At 39.9% G+C, this 16,487-nt stretch overlaps 2 protein-coding genes across 2 annotated transcripts; both read right to left on the reverse strand.

Annotated features, from left to right (window-relative positions):
* Positions 1–226: 226 nt before the first annotated feature.
* retsat (retinol saturase (all-trans-retinol 13,14-reductase)) lies at positions 227–6,504 on the reverse strand. Its single transcript, XM_034219866.1, has 11 exons — positions 6,217–6,504; positions 5,538–5,720; positions 5,149–5,390; positions 4,075–4,276; positions 3,791–3,988; positions 3,578–3,697; positions 2,308–2,446; positions 1,798–1,907; positions 1,331–1,500; positions 963–1,122; positions 227–860 (listed from the first exon to the last, which is right to left on the reverse strand). The coding sequence occupies exons 1-11, from the start codon at positions 6,485–6,487 to the stop codon at positions 718–720; spliced, it is 1,938 nt and encodes a 645-aa protein (XP_034075757.1). The 5' UTR covers positions 6,488–6,504; the 3' UTR covers positions 227–717.
* A 769-nt stretch (positions 6,505–7,273) lies between these two features.
* nmt1a (N-myristoyltransferase 1a) lies at positions 7,274–14,841 on the reverse strand. The gene is made up of 12 exons (XM_034219867.1): positions 14,616–14,841; positions 12,235–12,340; positions 11,746–11,890; positions 11,528–11,646; positions 11,248–11,339; positions 10,934–11,050; positions 10,381–10,551; positions 10,190–10,298; positions 9,924–10,094; positions 9,308–9,472; positions 9,078–9,215; positions 7,274–8,815 (listed from the first exon to the last, which is right to left on the reverse strand). The coding sequence occupies exons 1-12, from the start codon at positions 14,717–14,719 to the stop codon at positions 8,795–8,797; spliced, it is 1,458 nt and encodes a 485-aa protein (XP_034075758.1). The 5' UTR covers positions 14,720–14,841; the 3' UTR covers positions 7,274–8,794.
* Positions 14,842–16,487: the final 1,646 nt, after the last annotated feature.

Consider the following 16,487-nt stretch of genomic DNA (forward strand, 5'->3'; position numbering starts at 1 on the left):
AAACTCCTGTTTGTGAGGAGGGTGGTTTCCAGATAACAGAAAAAAACAGCATGGTAGGTTTTTTATGACAACGACAATAACCATGCTTTGTAGTCAATGGGACGTTTACAATGTAGTTAATTTCTTTGTTATTAGCAGGAACGTGAATTGCTAACAATATTGACAGGTTTCAAAATATAAATAATGGATTTAGAAATGAATACAACAAAGACCAAACCACAACAAATTAATAGTAAATAGTAAATACCCTTTTAATATTAAAGAGGGCAGAAGCTTTGTAAGCTTTGTCACTCAGGCACAGTGTTTAGACTCAGAGCAAACTAAAAAGGCAGTTTAGAATAAAATATCACACAACATGTTGCATATGATTTCAAACTTTGGTTTGCATAAAGAATGTAGGTCTTGTTAGCTCTGATGAGGCAGGTTGGCTGTTGAAACATTGCAAATCTTACAATACACACAATTTATCAAAACGGAGGTATTCAAACATGAATTAATGTAGGTAGGCTAAGCATATTTTTGAAGTGTTAGCACAGCTAAGTGTTGATCTGTCGGGTTGGAAAACTCATCTTTCCACTTTTCTTTCATTTGTTCAATGTTATGTGGAAGTCTTTTTTCTAGGGCGCATAAAACGAAAGTTTTTTTTGTGAGTGAGGGGTTAGCTCAGTTACTGAATAATTACAGTATAACCGCACTTAGCTGAATACGTTCAGGCAGTTAATCTTCTTTCGATTTGGCATATTTAATTTTCTTTGCCAAAGAGATGGCATCCAGATGGAGGTTGCGATTGAGAATGACGGAGCCGCAGGTGAGAGCTCCAGCAAGAGCGCCAGCAAAGCCACACAGAAACACATCCTGACCTGCAACACAAAATGTAAATACCTCATTAGGATGATACTGTAAAGTGTTGTGAGGAATTACAGGTGACCTCTGATGATACTGTGCTGCACGGATGGGCTCACCTGTCAGATAGAGGTTCTTCAGAGGAGTTTGAGGTCGCACTGTAGCGTTGAGTTCAGGGCTGAATCGGGCGATGCCGTGATCCGCTCCGTAGATTTCACCCTTGGGGGCTCCGATGTAGTGTGTGTTTGTAATGGGAGTGCCAGCATCGATGTACTCAATCTATACCAAAAGAAAACCGGCATATGAATTTCCTAGTTTCAGACAATGGTGGTGTTATAATTAGGAAAAATAATGCTTTAAAGTAAAATACTTAATGCAGACAAATTGTAGAAGTGCATACTGTACCAAAGAGAGTGACAGCCTACAGAGAATACCGTTTGCAATAAATCTCCATAATATATAAAAGGGACAGATTCATAAAAAATACCTTGTCTCTGGTTATCTTGGGGAAGATATCCATCAGCACCTCCAGAATCGAGTCAATGAATATCTGTTTCAGCTCTTTGTATTCAGGCGCTCTGTTGTTCACTTTGTCATCCTTCCACTCCTCAAACCACTCGTACTTTGCAAAACTGACCAGACTCAAGGTGGACTTCCCTAATGTGATGAAAGAAATGAGAGAATATTTGACTATACCAGAGAATTGTAAAGCATTGGAAATTAATAAATAGTGTGTCAATACGTTCGCAATAATCAAAAATGTTACAAATCTTATCGCTCTTTTAACAAAATGGATTAGTGTTGGTTTTAATGACACTATGAGACAACAATAAGTAAGTTCCGATTACAAATATATTTTGTTTTACACATCAATCGTTCTGAATCTTGCATTAACATAGTTTCACTGTAAAAACGGAAACACTGACACATTGCATCATATCACAGCCTCTGTACCTGGTGATCTTTCCTCCCAGGTCGAATCTTTAGCCGATGGAGAGGCAACAAACAGAAGTGGTACACTTTTAGCTGACTCTTCCCTCTTTCCATTCAAATATGTCTCCGTCCTGTAAAGGAAATGATGTAGTTCTGGTGCATTCACACAGATACAAAATAGCTGAAGTAGACTTATTCCGTTCTTACTTTAAATATCTAAATGAAGATATCTTCTAATAGTAAAGAAAGTACAAGTATTTACAGTGACTTAAATCTCCATGTGTAGTATATATGTTTCTTTCAGACAGTGTTTTACATCAGATCAAAGCCCATGTGAAGTTTTAGAAAAAAGAAATTAGGGATTTTGAGATGTAGTTTGTGTTAAAGTTGCCATGACTTCAAAAACTAAATAAAATACTGTCCTTACAAACTAAATAAAATAGAAGATTTTAAGTTGCCGGGTATGTGTTTGGCTATTCCTCAAAATTATTATCATGAAAATCAAAAGATAAAAGAAGCAAGTCAACATACAGTTCATCAAAATTGTTCTCGGTAAAGATCCAGTAGTTGTCTGCCTTGAGGCCCAGATCCTCCTTAGTTCCTTCAAGACCCAGAAAAATACTCAGGCCTCCTTCACCGTTCTTCATCATGCCCAGCTGCTGTTGGATGGCTGGATGAAAGGATCAGATTAGATTCAACTTTATTGACATTGCACAATAATGCAGTTTGCATCTAATCATGAAGTTCACAGAGTAGATATGCTACAGGTGAGGTTACAGTACATAAACTTGTGTGGGTTACAGTATACTGTAGAAAGAAAAGGTGCTGGCAGGTTATATTTACAGATAAGGAGCAGGGTTTTAAAGCATAGGAGATCCACATCATACAGTACAACTTTATCAACAGCTCAGAGATAAGTAACATCAAAATGTTATCTATATGTGGGAAGGATTGTTTCCATACAATTTTGAGCCAGTAGGAACAAAGTGCCCAAAGCAGGGAGAAAAACACCATTGCAGGGATGGGAAAATAATTTATTTGATGTGATTTTTGCTGTCCGATATTATGGAATACGCTCCAGGAGCATTGCCGAGACAGTAATAGGTCCAATAGTGCAATAAATGTACTATATGAATGTAATAAGGAATTCTCCTACTTTTATACAACTTCAAAATCAGTGGTGTAGGCTATGCTAACCATACATTTTTGTATTTGCTATATGTAAACTAGCTGGACTAGCTTATTTTAAATCAATTACACAATTTGAATAACATAAGCAATTGATTTAATTTAATGTAATAACTTGATGGCTAATTAACACATTCCACAACAGCATACAGATCATACAGATGGTCTGAAATCTGCTGCAAAATGAAACAAATCTCACCGTACTTTGCAAACTCCGCAAAAAAATATAAAAATGGTAAATGTTTAAGAATGAATTACCTTACGCTTGACTTACATGCACAGAGCTAGGTGGAAACAAGCCGCGAGTTATTGAGTAAGGGGAGAAAAACTGAAACATACTTTTTGGAGCTCACAGTGAAATTATTGCTCAACTTATCCATCATGGAAACAAACTCCAGTCTTTCGTAATATGTGCTGCTATTCTCGATTGTATCTCATGTGAATTGAGTCATTTGGGATTTTTGGCAGACCAAAAAAAGAAAGTATATATTGATGTTGTCACCTTAGCATTTTCTAGACTAAAGGATTAACTGATAATAAAACAATCATCATTAATGAATAAATGTTAAGTCGAAACTGAAAATAATCATTAGTTGAAGCATGTATTCCCTACCTGGCATGGCCTGGAGCTCTTTGGGCAGCAGCTTCTCGTAGGTGTTGAAGATGCCAGCATTAGAGATGACCATGGGGGCGCGGATATGTATTTCCTCCTGGCCTTTCATGACGCTCACACCTAAAAGCATGAAAACAAACTGCAGTGAATCTCTGATCAGCTGGAGCTGCGTGCTGGGATTTTGTATTGTAACACTGAGGAAATCACACCCACCATAAGCCTCCTTGGCGTCATTGAACAGAATGCGGTTGACTGGAGCTCGGACTAGAACCGCACCACCAGCCTTCTCAATGATGGGGATCATGTGGTAGGCAATTTCACTGGCTCCGCCTTTTGGGTACCAGGCACCGTTCAGGTAGTGAGTGACCAGCAGGCTGTGCATAGAGAAACTGGTATCTTTTGGCATGTTACCTGCAGGTCAGAGAAATAAACAAAGGCCATAAGCAGAATACTAAAGAATACATCTATTAAGCCATTAGGACTGTGGCTTGGCCTACCATAGGTGCCATAGATGTAGGTGAAGACGGCCCTGAGATCCTCATTCTCTGTCAGTTCATTGACTACTTCTGTCAGGCTGCGGGAGGCCATTTTGAAGAAGTAAGACAGACGTTTGGCCAGACCGGTGTAGACCAGGAACTTTGCCAGGAAGGCGGGGCAGATTTTCAACATAGCGAGGAGCCAAATTCCCCGCCCAACTTTCTGAAGACAGAACAAGACACACAGATGAGGGCTGGACTGACACACACTTACAAGTGAGTGCAATCATAATAGTCTGTTTCTGTATGATTGATTGATTGCATTAATGGTTATTCAGACACAAACTAAAGTGTCCAAATGAAAACATGTTAGATTAAAAATTCTTATTTCCAACATGGGACCAAGATTTTAGAAGAAAAGACAAACACAAGACATTTAACAAAAACAATCAAACAAACAAATCAGACAAGAAGTTAAGAAAATACAATTGATATACACTGTATGTATTTTGTTGTGAAAATTGTGAGAATGGACCCTTTAGTCTGACCAAAACGCATCACAAAGTTGGTTATTGTGTAGTGTCCAAAAACGTGGGAGGTCACAGTGACCTTTACATTTGTGCCAAAGATTTTAAAGAATTTCTATTACAAACCCGAAAACATTTTCCAGGTTATGGCTGTTGCTGGCGGCCAAGCATAAGAAGAAGTAAAAAGTTGAACAAAATTGACAGATAAGATAAAGAAAATGACAAGCCTTTTTCATCTGTCTGGCAAAGCAAAACACTGTTGCAACTCAGTCTGCAATATCTCAGAGTTACTCTGACCTTTGATTTACTAACCCTTGAGCCCCTGAAAAATATCAGTGATGACACCAATATAAAACTTGATAATGAAGCCTCTTTGTGTTAAAGTACAGTTTATAATCACAAGTTCACTGGGGGAAAAGGCATTGAAATGGCTAGAATATCACTGAAAGATATTTGACTCTAAATGTCTCTATATCTGGAACAAGTTGTTGTATTGCATCTGCATGTAGTCAATATTCTGTACGATTACTTTAAACCACCCAATGACAAACTGTAAAGCAAAACAAACCTTGCACAGTTTGATGTAATCATCGATGGCCTTCTCCTCTCCAGGGAAGCACTTTTTCAGCTCCTCTGGGAAGCGGGTCCTGCCACTGTAGATAGGATACCGGCGGCGGTTCTCTGGAGGTCCCAGCACGACCTGATCATAAGGGTTGTCCAGAGGCTCCCACTGCAGCTGTCCATCAGTCATGTTGTCCAGCATGCAGCGGAACGGCTTGTGTTCCTGCAGGTCCCCGATGTAGTGGATTCCTGTGGGAGGAAGAGCAGAGAACAATGCAAGTTAACATTTTAGTTTTGCAATATTCAGAAAATTATCCCCTCATCTTATAAATGTGCACAACTATCCATTTTTTTAAGGTGTGAGATTTTAATGAGAAGAAAAGCCATTGTTCTCACCAACATCAAACTCAAAGCCCTTCTCAGTGAATGTGTGGCAGCATCCTCCAGACCGGTCATGCTGCTCCAGCACCAGGACCTTCTTTCCAACTTTGGCCATCAGCACTGCAAGCCCAAGCCCACCGATCCCACTGCCGATGATGACCGCATCCAGGTTTTCAGGTACTTTACTGGCCACAAATCCTAAAGAAGTTGCACAAATGGTAAAATAACAAAAGGATCTGAGGAACTTCAGAGGAGAACGGCACGGCACGGTTTCACTGCGAGGCTCCACTAGCACCGCCCCGTCGACGATCGCGAAACAGAGGGCCTCATCATATAACTTTGCGTGGGGCCTCAAGTTGGCCAGGGTACGGCCCTGGTTGACATAATCTCTAAAAGTTAGCAGCAAATTGTTGCCAATGCTAAATTGAGTGGAAAACTGAATTTCATCGCATAAAATACTGAATGACAACTGATTGTGTCAAGTCTGTAGTAAAATTCCCACTAAGCATGTTGCCATAAATGTTCATTCTTGCACAACCACATGATCTATTCTCAGTAACATTGCCCTGCAGAGTCGAGGACAGAAACACAGAAAACATATTACTTTAAACGGTGTATAGAAGAACTTCACGTCAGTTTACAAACGTTATGAACATACTGTAAAACGACCTTGGCAGTGTTGTAGCCTACTCACCCTGCTTCAGCACTTTATTCTTCTCTTTCCTGTCGTGAACCATCTTTTTCACCGGTTCACGAGTGTCCTTCTCAAAGGGGTTAGGCCCGGAGCTGCCGAAGACATATTTTAATACAAATATGACTAAAGCTACACAAATAATCACAACACTAAGCAACATCGTGCCGGTTGGTGAAACACTGTCCAGCGGGAGTTCAGTTCCGTGTTCACCGGTGTAAATCATAGACTGTATATATAAGTGTAAATACGGCCTGCTTGAGTGACAGGACATGCGGCATGATTCTGGACAATGAGAGCCTTTCTTTGGGACACGTCAGGCAGATTCAACCAATCAACGCGCAGTACTGTGTGAGAGCGACTCCTCGTTTTAAAGGAAAAGCGAGACGAACTGTGTGCCTCAACTGTGTTACAAATTCGAAACAAAGGGGTTGCTTGACCCCAGAGTAACTTGTGCAAAGAAATGAACATAAACAAAAAACATTCTTATTTATATACAAAAAAACTATAAAGAGATAGCACTACTAATTATCTTCCTTAATACATTTAATGCCGTGTACCTATTTCATCTTTAAATTCACGTTTTCTTTTTGTTACATTTTTATTTTATTTCTACACTTTCATAAAATCGCAGAAACCAATTAATATTTCTCGTTTAAAGTGCTGTAAAGATAGTATTATTATATAATAGTATAAATAGGAATAGGCCTACTGTAAATACAGCACAGGAAACCAGAAATACGTATTTGAGGTGTTTTACCCATTGACTCATGAATCTGATTAAGAATACCCCATGTTGCACACATGTTAAACACCTTGTAAAATGTATGATTAAATTAAAAATTAAGGTTATCAGTTGAATCAAAAGTAAAGAACTAAATATTACTTGCTCATTGTTGGCCACGGTCAGTGATTTTACAAAAAAGAAAAAACATCGTAACCCGACATTCACTTAAAGCTAGAAAAAGGAACTTGAGGTAGGCTAGTCTTTTTTCCAATGCCTTAACGTAACAGTTTAGTTTGATGTGTAAACTTGTAAACTGAACGTTGACGAAAAAGCGACGTTAAGCAATTTCTTGATTTTATTTTTTTGCTCAAAAAAAGAAATCTGCATCTTCACATTCTTTTTTTTCTGCATCATTACACCACAAGACCCATTATTTGTTTACATATTTGTCCAAGTTCGACCAACATTTTACATAAGAAACACTTTGAAGCGGGGCATTACCCCAGCAATCATCATCACCCACTCTGCACAATGTCCTGGAGTCCAGACGGCCTTTCACAGGACCAGTTTCAACATGCACTCTGAATCCTCACAGGTGGCAATTTATGAGAAACACACCTTTCCATTTGATTTGATGTCATCTGCAAGATTAGTGTAGAGCTCCAGATACTGTTTTGAGGTGAAATGCTACTTGCAGTGCTCATAGTTCATATTGTGTCCATTTTATTTTACTGAATTAAACTCATAGGAGCATAATATCAATGACACAAAATTAAATCAACATTATTTCCCTATGCAGTCAAGACATACAAACAGTTAGTGCTTTGTGTATTAAAACTTGTTGCCACATCTTTCAGTTTTCTTGTGGGTACATTGTATTTTGTTATATTAATATTTATAAGACTTTGTACGATTTCCTCAGGCAAATTAAAGAATGAGCTCAAAGTCCTGCAAAACACTGAAGCACTATCCATTTTGACCAAAGCTCTTTATGACCTTCGCAAGTATCCTTACAAATCTGAACCCTATTGATAAAATGTGTAACCCCCATCTCAGAATCGCATCAACCTCTCATCTCCTTCCAACTGAGGTGGTCCACTGTTATCAAGCTGTGTGTCAGGCCTTGTGTTAGTGCAGTAAGCTGGGGAGCAGGGTCAATTTATTTAAACAGATGATAAAAGCTCCTGAAGGCATACACATCTTCTCCAAGGCGATTGGTAAGACAAAAGGTTTGATAAGAAAAATCCAAAAAAGACACGTGTCAAGCATGACAAGAGAAATCTTAAAAGAAGCCAGCACCTGGTTTCCACTTTTGGTATTTATTACCTCACCCTTTTGACCCTTTTTCTCTTTAAAATATTTTTTGATCATTTTGATTTTTTTTTTATCTCTAAAACTTAAGAATGACAGATTTGTTTTAATTGCAAAAAGCACTTCCAACATTAAGGAATAAAACAAAACAAGTATGTTCTAGTCTGTATGTGTTAGGGCATAATCTGCAGTAAAGTTTGGTATTATTTACCTGTATTACATTTTGTAGGTATGCCATACACCATGCAAACTGTTCCTGTATATTTGGTACAAGACAGCTATCAGATGAAATACAGTTGTTTGGGATGGTATCAATGGCTTAAGGTCTATGTGATCGAGGGAGGAGGAAGAGCAGTAAACTCTCCCAGCCTTCCTGCCTGGCAGCGGTAGTGCAGGTCATAGTTCAAAAGGTCAAAAAGTAAAAATGGGCGGTGGGGTTTCCTTTCCTGAAGCAGGAAGTCATCAGTCCATCCGTCAGGTGGTGAGTGTGATGGTGCTGTCTCCTGGCCTGTTGGTGACACTTGTGTATGGCATAAAGGGACGTCACTGCAGTACCAACCCAACCTGAGAAAAAAAACATCAGCCATTAGGAGAACAGTTGAAGATTGAAGATCCCAGCACTGAAAATTATTTAAACGTTTTGTAACGAACAGTTAAGAAACTTGAGACTTGTGTGTATTAAATTGAAAAATGCACTCTATTCTAAGCCTTTGGTAGAGAAAAAAAAAAATTAAATGTGTTCAGAGACTTTTCAAGACCCTCAGATACCAGGTTTTCAAAATGCCACAATAAAATGAGAAAATAAAAGTTGACCTGGGACATGTACCTTTTCTGAGCCCATGCTGGGACACTTCCAATTGTACAGATAATACTGTAGATTTCCATCACCGATGCCGAACTTAAGCTTCTCCAAGAAAGTCTTGTTTTCCATTAGATCCAGTGCATTGAAGACGTCAAACCCTTTCTGTATAATGAGATGAGAAGCAATAAAAACCCAAAAGTTCGCTGAGAATAAACATTTCAGAAAACAGACACATTGGTTAGAGAGGAACACACCGATTTGGCTAGGATGAGGGCGTCAGACATCAGGTCGAGCATGGGGGTGGTGGTGTGCACGTTGTAGAAGGAGTATGCTGCCTTTAGACTGCGGTGCACAGGGTGGTTCATAATGGTAGAGGGCAGTGTGTAGAAACTTAGGAAATCTGTTACTTTTCCATCATTCTGTGAAGGGAACAATATTCTTTTTAATAACGTTTCTCAGTGTAAAAACTAAATGATGTTTTTATAAAGAATAATTCACCCACAAAATGACCATTTGTAAATGTTAAAAGCAAAACATCCATATATAAAACACACACATGACTCGTGCAGTATAACCAGGCAAGTTCCGAAAAATGATTTATTTTCTAATACCTTTACAACACATTACATAAACAGTTGCAGGTCTGCATTGGCACCAGTTAAAGGATTAAGCGAAAATGCACGCGTTGTTAAATCCAGTCCATTTGCATGAATTCTTAAAGACTTTTCTTCATTTTTTTTTTGTTTCTTTCATACAAGAAAAACCAAGGACTCAATGCAAACATTTGATCATTTTGTGGGTGAAGTATTCTTTTAAGACAGAATCATTAGAAAATGTAACTGTTAAATATATTTGGAATTTTCTTTTTACCTCCACCAGGTAAGTGTCGATAATATTCTCCCTGGGAAGTAGCCAGTGTTCCACCTCTTCTGGTGTCATGGCAGGCACCAGGTTGAACTGGTTCAGGTACCCACGGAGGAGGCGATGCACCAATGGCACATCCTTCTTGGTCATCACCCGCAGACCTGGAGTCTTAGGAGCCTGAAGGAGAGAAGACAAGGGAGTCTCAGAATGAAGGCGTGGCAAGGCAGTGTGGTGTATTTGTGTTTCGCAAATATGCGTGTTTTTTCACAAACCTCCGGCAGACGGTACAACTTCATGGTGCGCTGCATGGTCATGTTCCTGCTCAAGTGGGAGAACTTCACCTCGATTAGTTTGCGTGGGTTCAAAGAGCGATGCCAGTACCTGTGAGAAGAGAAGATTTGTGAGTATTCAGGCCCAGCAAAAGCAGATTTAGAAGAGTATGGGGGTTTTCTGTCAGGCCCACCTGCATGTGCCCACAGGTTTGGGCAGGACCACTCCAGCAGTGTAAACAGCCTGAAAGATTCCCTGCAGGTTGACCCGTCTCGTGATCTCTCTGATCAGAACTGGAGCGACTCGTTTGGAGCGAAGCTTCTTGTGGACGCAGAGGAAATTTATCTCAACCATTTTCTTCTCACTAAGGATCAAGGAAAATAGCTCATTATGTGGGCAACACATTAAAACAAAAAAATGACAGTACATTTATAAAAGGGGCATTGATTTGATATAATTAAATACTTTTTATATTAGAATTAGATAAGATAGAATATAGCAAAAGCTTCTAAATATACAAGTGCAAAACAACTAACCACAATTCTGAAAATACGATTCAAATAACAGCCAAGACAGTTTGACAAACTGAAAAGTATAGGCTTTATAACAGTTGAAAGGGCAGAATAGTTCAGTGGAGTGCATTAGATTGCACACATGTACCTAATAAACTGGTCATTAAGTATATGTATTTTGGAGTAAGAACAGAAGATTTCCTGAGATCAATGCATTTAATTCAATCCACTTACATGTCATAGATAGAGATGTTAGCAGGAATGGCACTGATGAAGCCTACCAGCTTCTGGTTGGAGTTAACCCTGACCCCACAATGCCACTGGGGCAACCAGCCGGGGGGCCGCAGGGCCCTGAGAAAGAGAAAAGTCATTTTCACACACACATTACCGTAATATAATGTAATTCCTAATGTAGAAATAATATAGAGCCTTATGCATATATTTATCATAGATGTATTACCATGTGATATATCATATTGGTAAGTCCTTAGCTCTACACATACTTGTAAAGTGTAATAAGAAGGAAAAACAACTTTTAAGAAAAATACCAGAGCAGGAACTCGGGTGAGTAGTCGAATCGGAACATGTTGTCATCATCTTCAACATAGTTCTCGTTGAGGAGGGTGTAAAGCTCCTTGAGCTGGTTTTACAGAAGGGACAAAAGCAGACATTAAGTTAGACACGGGAGAGTAATGAAGAAAAATCGAGAAACCGATTTGATTAGAATGTTAAATTATTTGAACGATACATAAGGCAAGCAAATCTTTACCATATAATAACCAGTACCAAACTTAACATTGTGAAGTGTGTGTTTATACACTCTCTTACCACGCCGGCGTCTCCCAGGTCGAGGGTGTCCCAGCTGAAGCCCTGCGGGAGGCTATAGGACTCCTCACGAATATGGTCCTTGTCAGGTTCAATGGAGCCATGTGATGTCACGGTCTCTCCTGAATGAAAACAAAACAGATTCTGACATGAAGGTCGGTGACCTATAATACTGTGGTTATGGGTTTTAAGTCCAAGGGCAGAACTGACAGCTGTCATACCTAGCTTGGGCACCGGCTGCGTGTCCCAGAACTGGTAACTCCTCCGAGTTGCCTCCTCCATGGTTTTGGCAGGACCTTGGCCTACAGAGAACAGTTCAATGGCCTTTTGGATCTCCTGTAGCTTATCAGCTGGCAAGGAATTCACCTGTTTGGAAATTGAACAGTGTTAAAGGGCTAATGTAACCAAATTAATTATTCATTTCTATTTCATTTGGTGCGATATGTGAGGGCCAAGATAAATAAGATGTATAATGTTTAATCATGTGGATGTAAGCATGCAACTCAGAGTGCTGCATTGTGAGCTATAAGGGTGCAAACATCTAAATAGCAAAGTCTGTAACAGGAAACTATATCAGGATTTCTGGATGCTTTAACCGCCCTTGTAGATGAAAAGGAACTCCAAACTTTGGGTAATTACACCTGAAGTTTCAAGATTTGATTTGTTTTTATTTAAAAACACGGTATTTCATAGAATTTAGAGATTCATGCCTTGGCAAGGGGGTCCTGGACTGCTTCTGTGGCACCAGATTTCTTCTTCTTTTTCTGCTTCTTTTTCTTCTTCTTAGCCCCAGTGTCGTCACCCAAACCTCTGTCACTGAAGGATAGAAATAGAACATATAAATATCATTATTGAGAGAAAAGCCAGGTCCTCATAAAGTAGAATTGTATATATATATATATATATTTGATAAAACCACAAAAAGGTCAAAGTGACCACATTTGACCACAAAAAGGTAAAATGGAGAACTTTCAGTCGTCAATGGGTTCATATTGTGTGCTGAATCCAAATTCTAAAAGCAAGGGATTCAACAAGCCTCTCAGCTTTGTCTCCCCTTCCTATATTTCACATGCAGGCTCATTGGAATATACCGCAACCCATCTTGAGAAGGCTTGAAAACTATCTTCGCAAGTCTTTCTCACAAGCCAATCTGAGCAGACAGGGATGTACAGGAGGGAGGCTTAAAAAGACAGCGCATTTTAGCTTGAAGGTTAATACCAGAATTTGAAAAACATTTAAAATAAAATAACAAACCTAAAAATCTGCATAATATGTCACGTTTAAGTGACCCAAGCGTACATGTAGGGCTGCCTCGACTCCTTTTGTTTAGCTAAAAGTACATGAATCCTAGACAATAAAGTCCAAAAGCAAGACAAATATTTTCACTGCTACATATTCCTAACATCCTATTTCAGTAGTGGAACGAAGTCCCCATTAGTTAATCATCTACAATGGTCTTTCAGCAAGAACACACCCTGATCTAATAGCTAAAACCAGTCAAACATATAAAAGGTAGAGAGGTAGAAACATTTAGAATGTGTCCCTCTGCATCACCTGTATCAGTTGTTTCTTTGCTGGTACAGGATGAAGCATTTGACAGTATAAACCCCCTCCCACAGCCTGTGTGACATAAACCCCCACCCAGCTATCCCAACTTCTGCCCTGAGAAAAACCGCATACTTACAGAGGATAATCTCATTAGTCCAAGAGAGGAGAGAGGCCGAGCATTGGCCTGTATTTGTAACACCAGCACATATGGTGAATCACATGACCTCTGGAAGAAGAGTGTATGGTATATGTGCTTGTGTATGTGTACATATGTATGTACAAGAGGTCAGTGTGTGACTGACAATGGACAACAAAACATTCAATAGTTTGTTCCACAGGCTTCCGTTTGAACAGAGAAGACCAGCCAACAGCCAGAACCATTCTTTGTTTCTGTGCGTGCTGGGAGTGAAGCATATGCTGCTCAAAAAGAGCAACTGTGAAGCTCACATTAGCTTCAATTCAATTAATAAATAGGGTCATCACTTTACCCTTAAAGCAGTGGTAGGTAGGGTAGGAACATATTTAATTTTGATACACAAGATTGTGTTTTATTCACATTAATTAGCTTTATTGTGAAATATTGGATGCTTTCAGATTGAAGTCAAACAGCTCACAATTAGGCCATAACCATAGGCCATAACGCATAGTTTTTTGACGAGGTCACAAGCCACAAAGCCTGGGAGCCACTGCATAAGAGCAACACTGTTTTATCATTTGCAGAAAACGCATTTAACGTAATCAGGACACGCCTTAATATTTGCAAGCTAATTCTTCAGTCCTTTTAGTTTTGTCACACCGCTTGCTAAACAATAACACAAGCCAATGACGAAAACATTATTTGTATTCAAGCATGTTTTCAACAAGAGAGCTAGTGATTTAGGATGTTTAATATGTGTGTGATTCAATTGGTGAATCAAAAGCCATTCTGACTCCCCAGATCAAAAACTCCGAACGGAGGGATTGTACGATCAAGTAGCATGCGTTACATGCAAGTTTTGCTTGTTTCACTTTTGATTATACCACTGTGTGCACCCAGATCCCCTTACAAGACAATAGGACGTTTGACAGCTATATTAGCATGCAAGCTAACTTGCTAATGTCAACTGGGGTTGCCATGAATTGCACCAGTAATAGGCTGCACGCAATCAGTAGGTGGGAATAATACATCCCCCTGTCCACTAAATAAAACTGATTGACCTTTTCTGTAAGTTATACAAGTAAAATATCGTATACTGTTTATTACATTTCTAGCTTTTAGGCGTACTTTGAGTTTGCTACCCCCATACTACGCCTTGCTATGTGAGCGCCGCTAAAGCCCGCCCACACGAAGGATAGAACGCATTCTCGACCAATCATAATAGAGAACGGGCAAACAAACGGTGTTTCTAACCAATAGGATACAGGCAAATGGACCGGACAACCTCCAACGATGGCTGTCTATGCCGACAGCTCGCCGAGGCTTTTAAGTTTGTTCTTGCTTTGATAAAGTGTTTAGCGACGTGACATATTTTATACCGCTTTGCTGCAACGCCTGCCTCCTTACCCATCGTCAGAGTGGTGCTCTTCATTTTCACAGTCGCTACAGTGTCCGTGGTCCTCTACATCTTCTTTCTCCGACATCGGTGCTGTCTCATTCTCATCCGCCATCTTCGACCAGGAAGTGAGGAGGCACCGCGTGCCCTCGACGGCTTTAAAGCTCCTCTAATTCTATTGGCTGAGGGCGCTGATGGAAACGTCTTCACTGTTGTCTTCTAGTGGCTGTTTTTTTTTATAAGAGCCTGTAATAAACACATGCACAGGTTTAGATATCCCCTTTGGAAAACAAGTGTTCACGTTTTATTATCTTAGGGGGAAAAAACAAAAATGAAATGAATTATAAATGAATAAACAGAAGAAGAAAAAATGTGTAATGAGTAATTCATAAAAAAAACAGGTGACGAAAAAAAACATGCCAACTATTTAGCACCCTCAATTTAAACATTTTTTTTTTCATGATATAACTTTTATAATATAAAATGTACCCCTTAACCCCTCGTAAATACTGTAAGTCTAGTGTTTGTTTTTGCAATAAAGAGAAGAAAAACATCTAAGAGTTTATAATTAAAGGTCCCATGTCATGGCCATTTCCACTGATCATAATTCCATTGTTGAGGTCTACTAGAATAGATTTATACTGTGCAATTTTCCAAACTCACATTGGTTTCTCATACAGCATCTCTGTAAACTACGTGTATTCACTGAATTTCACTCTCTGCCTTTAACGGCTCGTTGTAGCTCCAATAGCTCCAATAGCTCCAGCCCCCACCCTCCCTGTGAGCACAGTGTGCTCTGATTGGTCGGGACGTTGTGAATCGCGCTAAGTTCCGTGGAGGTGTTGTTTCCTTGTTTAGCGATACACAGCGAAACACAGCCAAACTCATCCTGAGCACACACAAAGTCACAGCCGAAGTAAAAACAATAAGTGTGGCTTGATATTGAGTAAGAAAAAGGTTGATAAACGCTGTGAGAATGGGTCTGCAGAGAGAATTTCGCCGTGATCCCAACTGTCTGTTATCAGCCTGCAGCCAGGGAGGAGAAATTATGGATGTATAATAAGAGAGAAACCAGCAGAACTGCTTGCACTGAGTGTGTGTGTGAGGAAGTCCGTGGATTGGTAAATTTGGACCAATCAGCGGGGGCTTAACGTAACGGCTCCACGGACGTAACGTAGCGGCTCCACGGATTGGTCCATTTCGTTCCGGTACGGTTGACATCATGCTTACCTGGAAGAATCAAATGGACAATGACGTATCTCCAACGAGGCGTTTTGGGGAGGTATTTTCTGTTTTAGAGTTTTACTCGCTACAGGGTGTACTTTGAGGGTTTTGACTCTGCACACCGTTTACATGCATAAAAACCTTCATAACACACCAGGGGAAGTGTACTAACCGGAAAAGCATGACATGGGACCAGGGCCGCCCCTCCCTACAGGCCAATCACGCAGGCTGCATGGGGCCCCGCCTTGCGCAGGGGGCCCCGCCCAGAGGGCCTCAGCTGCTGTGCGCAGTTCTCCGCTCAGTTCTCCGCGCACCCCCGGCTGACACGCGAGAGTGAGAGGTGACAAGGGGAGCACGTCTGTAATCCGACACCGTTGCAATGAACCAATCACGGCTTTGATACGGCCAGTGGCGTTTTTATATGTACAAAAAACTTAGATGTCTATATATAAGCTTCTGCAGTGAGGTTCATGGCTGGTGAGGCTCTGACTCTTCAGGTTTACAAATATTATATTTTGACCTAAATCAAAATATAATATTATTTTCAAAAGCTTTTTTTGTCTGATGCTTCAATTAATTTTAAACAGACAGTTCAACAAAAGGATACCCAACAAATGTAATTGTATCATTTAAATATTGAATTGTTCTTTCTTAGTAAG

The sequence above is a fragment of the Gymnodraco acuticeps genome, unplaced genomic scaffold (assembly GCF_902827175.1).
Source record: "Gymnodraco acuticeps unplaced genomic scaffold, fGymAcu1.1, whole genome shotgun sequence".
Taxonomy (NCBI): Eukaryota; Metazoa; Chordata; class Actinopteri; order Perciformes; family Bathydraconidae; genus Gymnodraco; species Gymnodraco acuticeps.

Excerpts from the sequence above, each read along its gene's own strand:
- retsat (XM_034219866.1), bottom strand. The coding sequence starts at position 6,487 with ATGTCCTGTCACTCAAGCAGGCCGTATTTACACTTATATATACAGTCT. Across the intron at positions 5,721-6,216 it reads GAATAAAGTGCTGAAGCAGG|GATTTGTGGCCAGTAAAGTA; the intron begins GTGAGTAGGCTA and ends CAACTTCTTTAG. Across the intron at positions 3,989-4,074 it reads CTACATCTATGGCACCTATG|GTAACATGCCAAAAGATACC; the intron begins GTAGGCCAAGCC and ends TCTGACCTGCAG.
- nmt1a (XM_034219867.1), bottom strand. The coding sequence starts at position 14,719 with ATGGCGGATGAGAATGAGACAGCACCGATGTCGGAGAAAGAAGATGTA. Across the intron at positions 11,891-12,234 it reads TCCAGGACCCCCTTGCCAAG|GTGAATTCCTTGCCAGCTGA; the intron begins GCATGAATCTCT and ends ATTTCCAAACAG. Across the intron at positions 11,647-11,745 it reads GCAGCCGGTGCCCAAGCTAG|GAGAGACCGTGACATCACAT; the intron begins GTATGACAGCTG and ends GTTTTCATTCAG.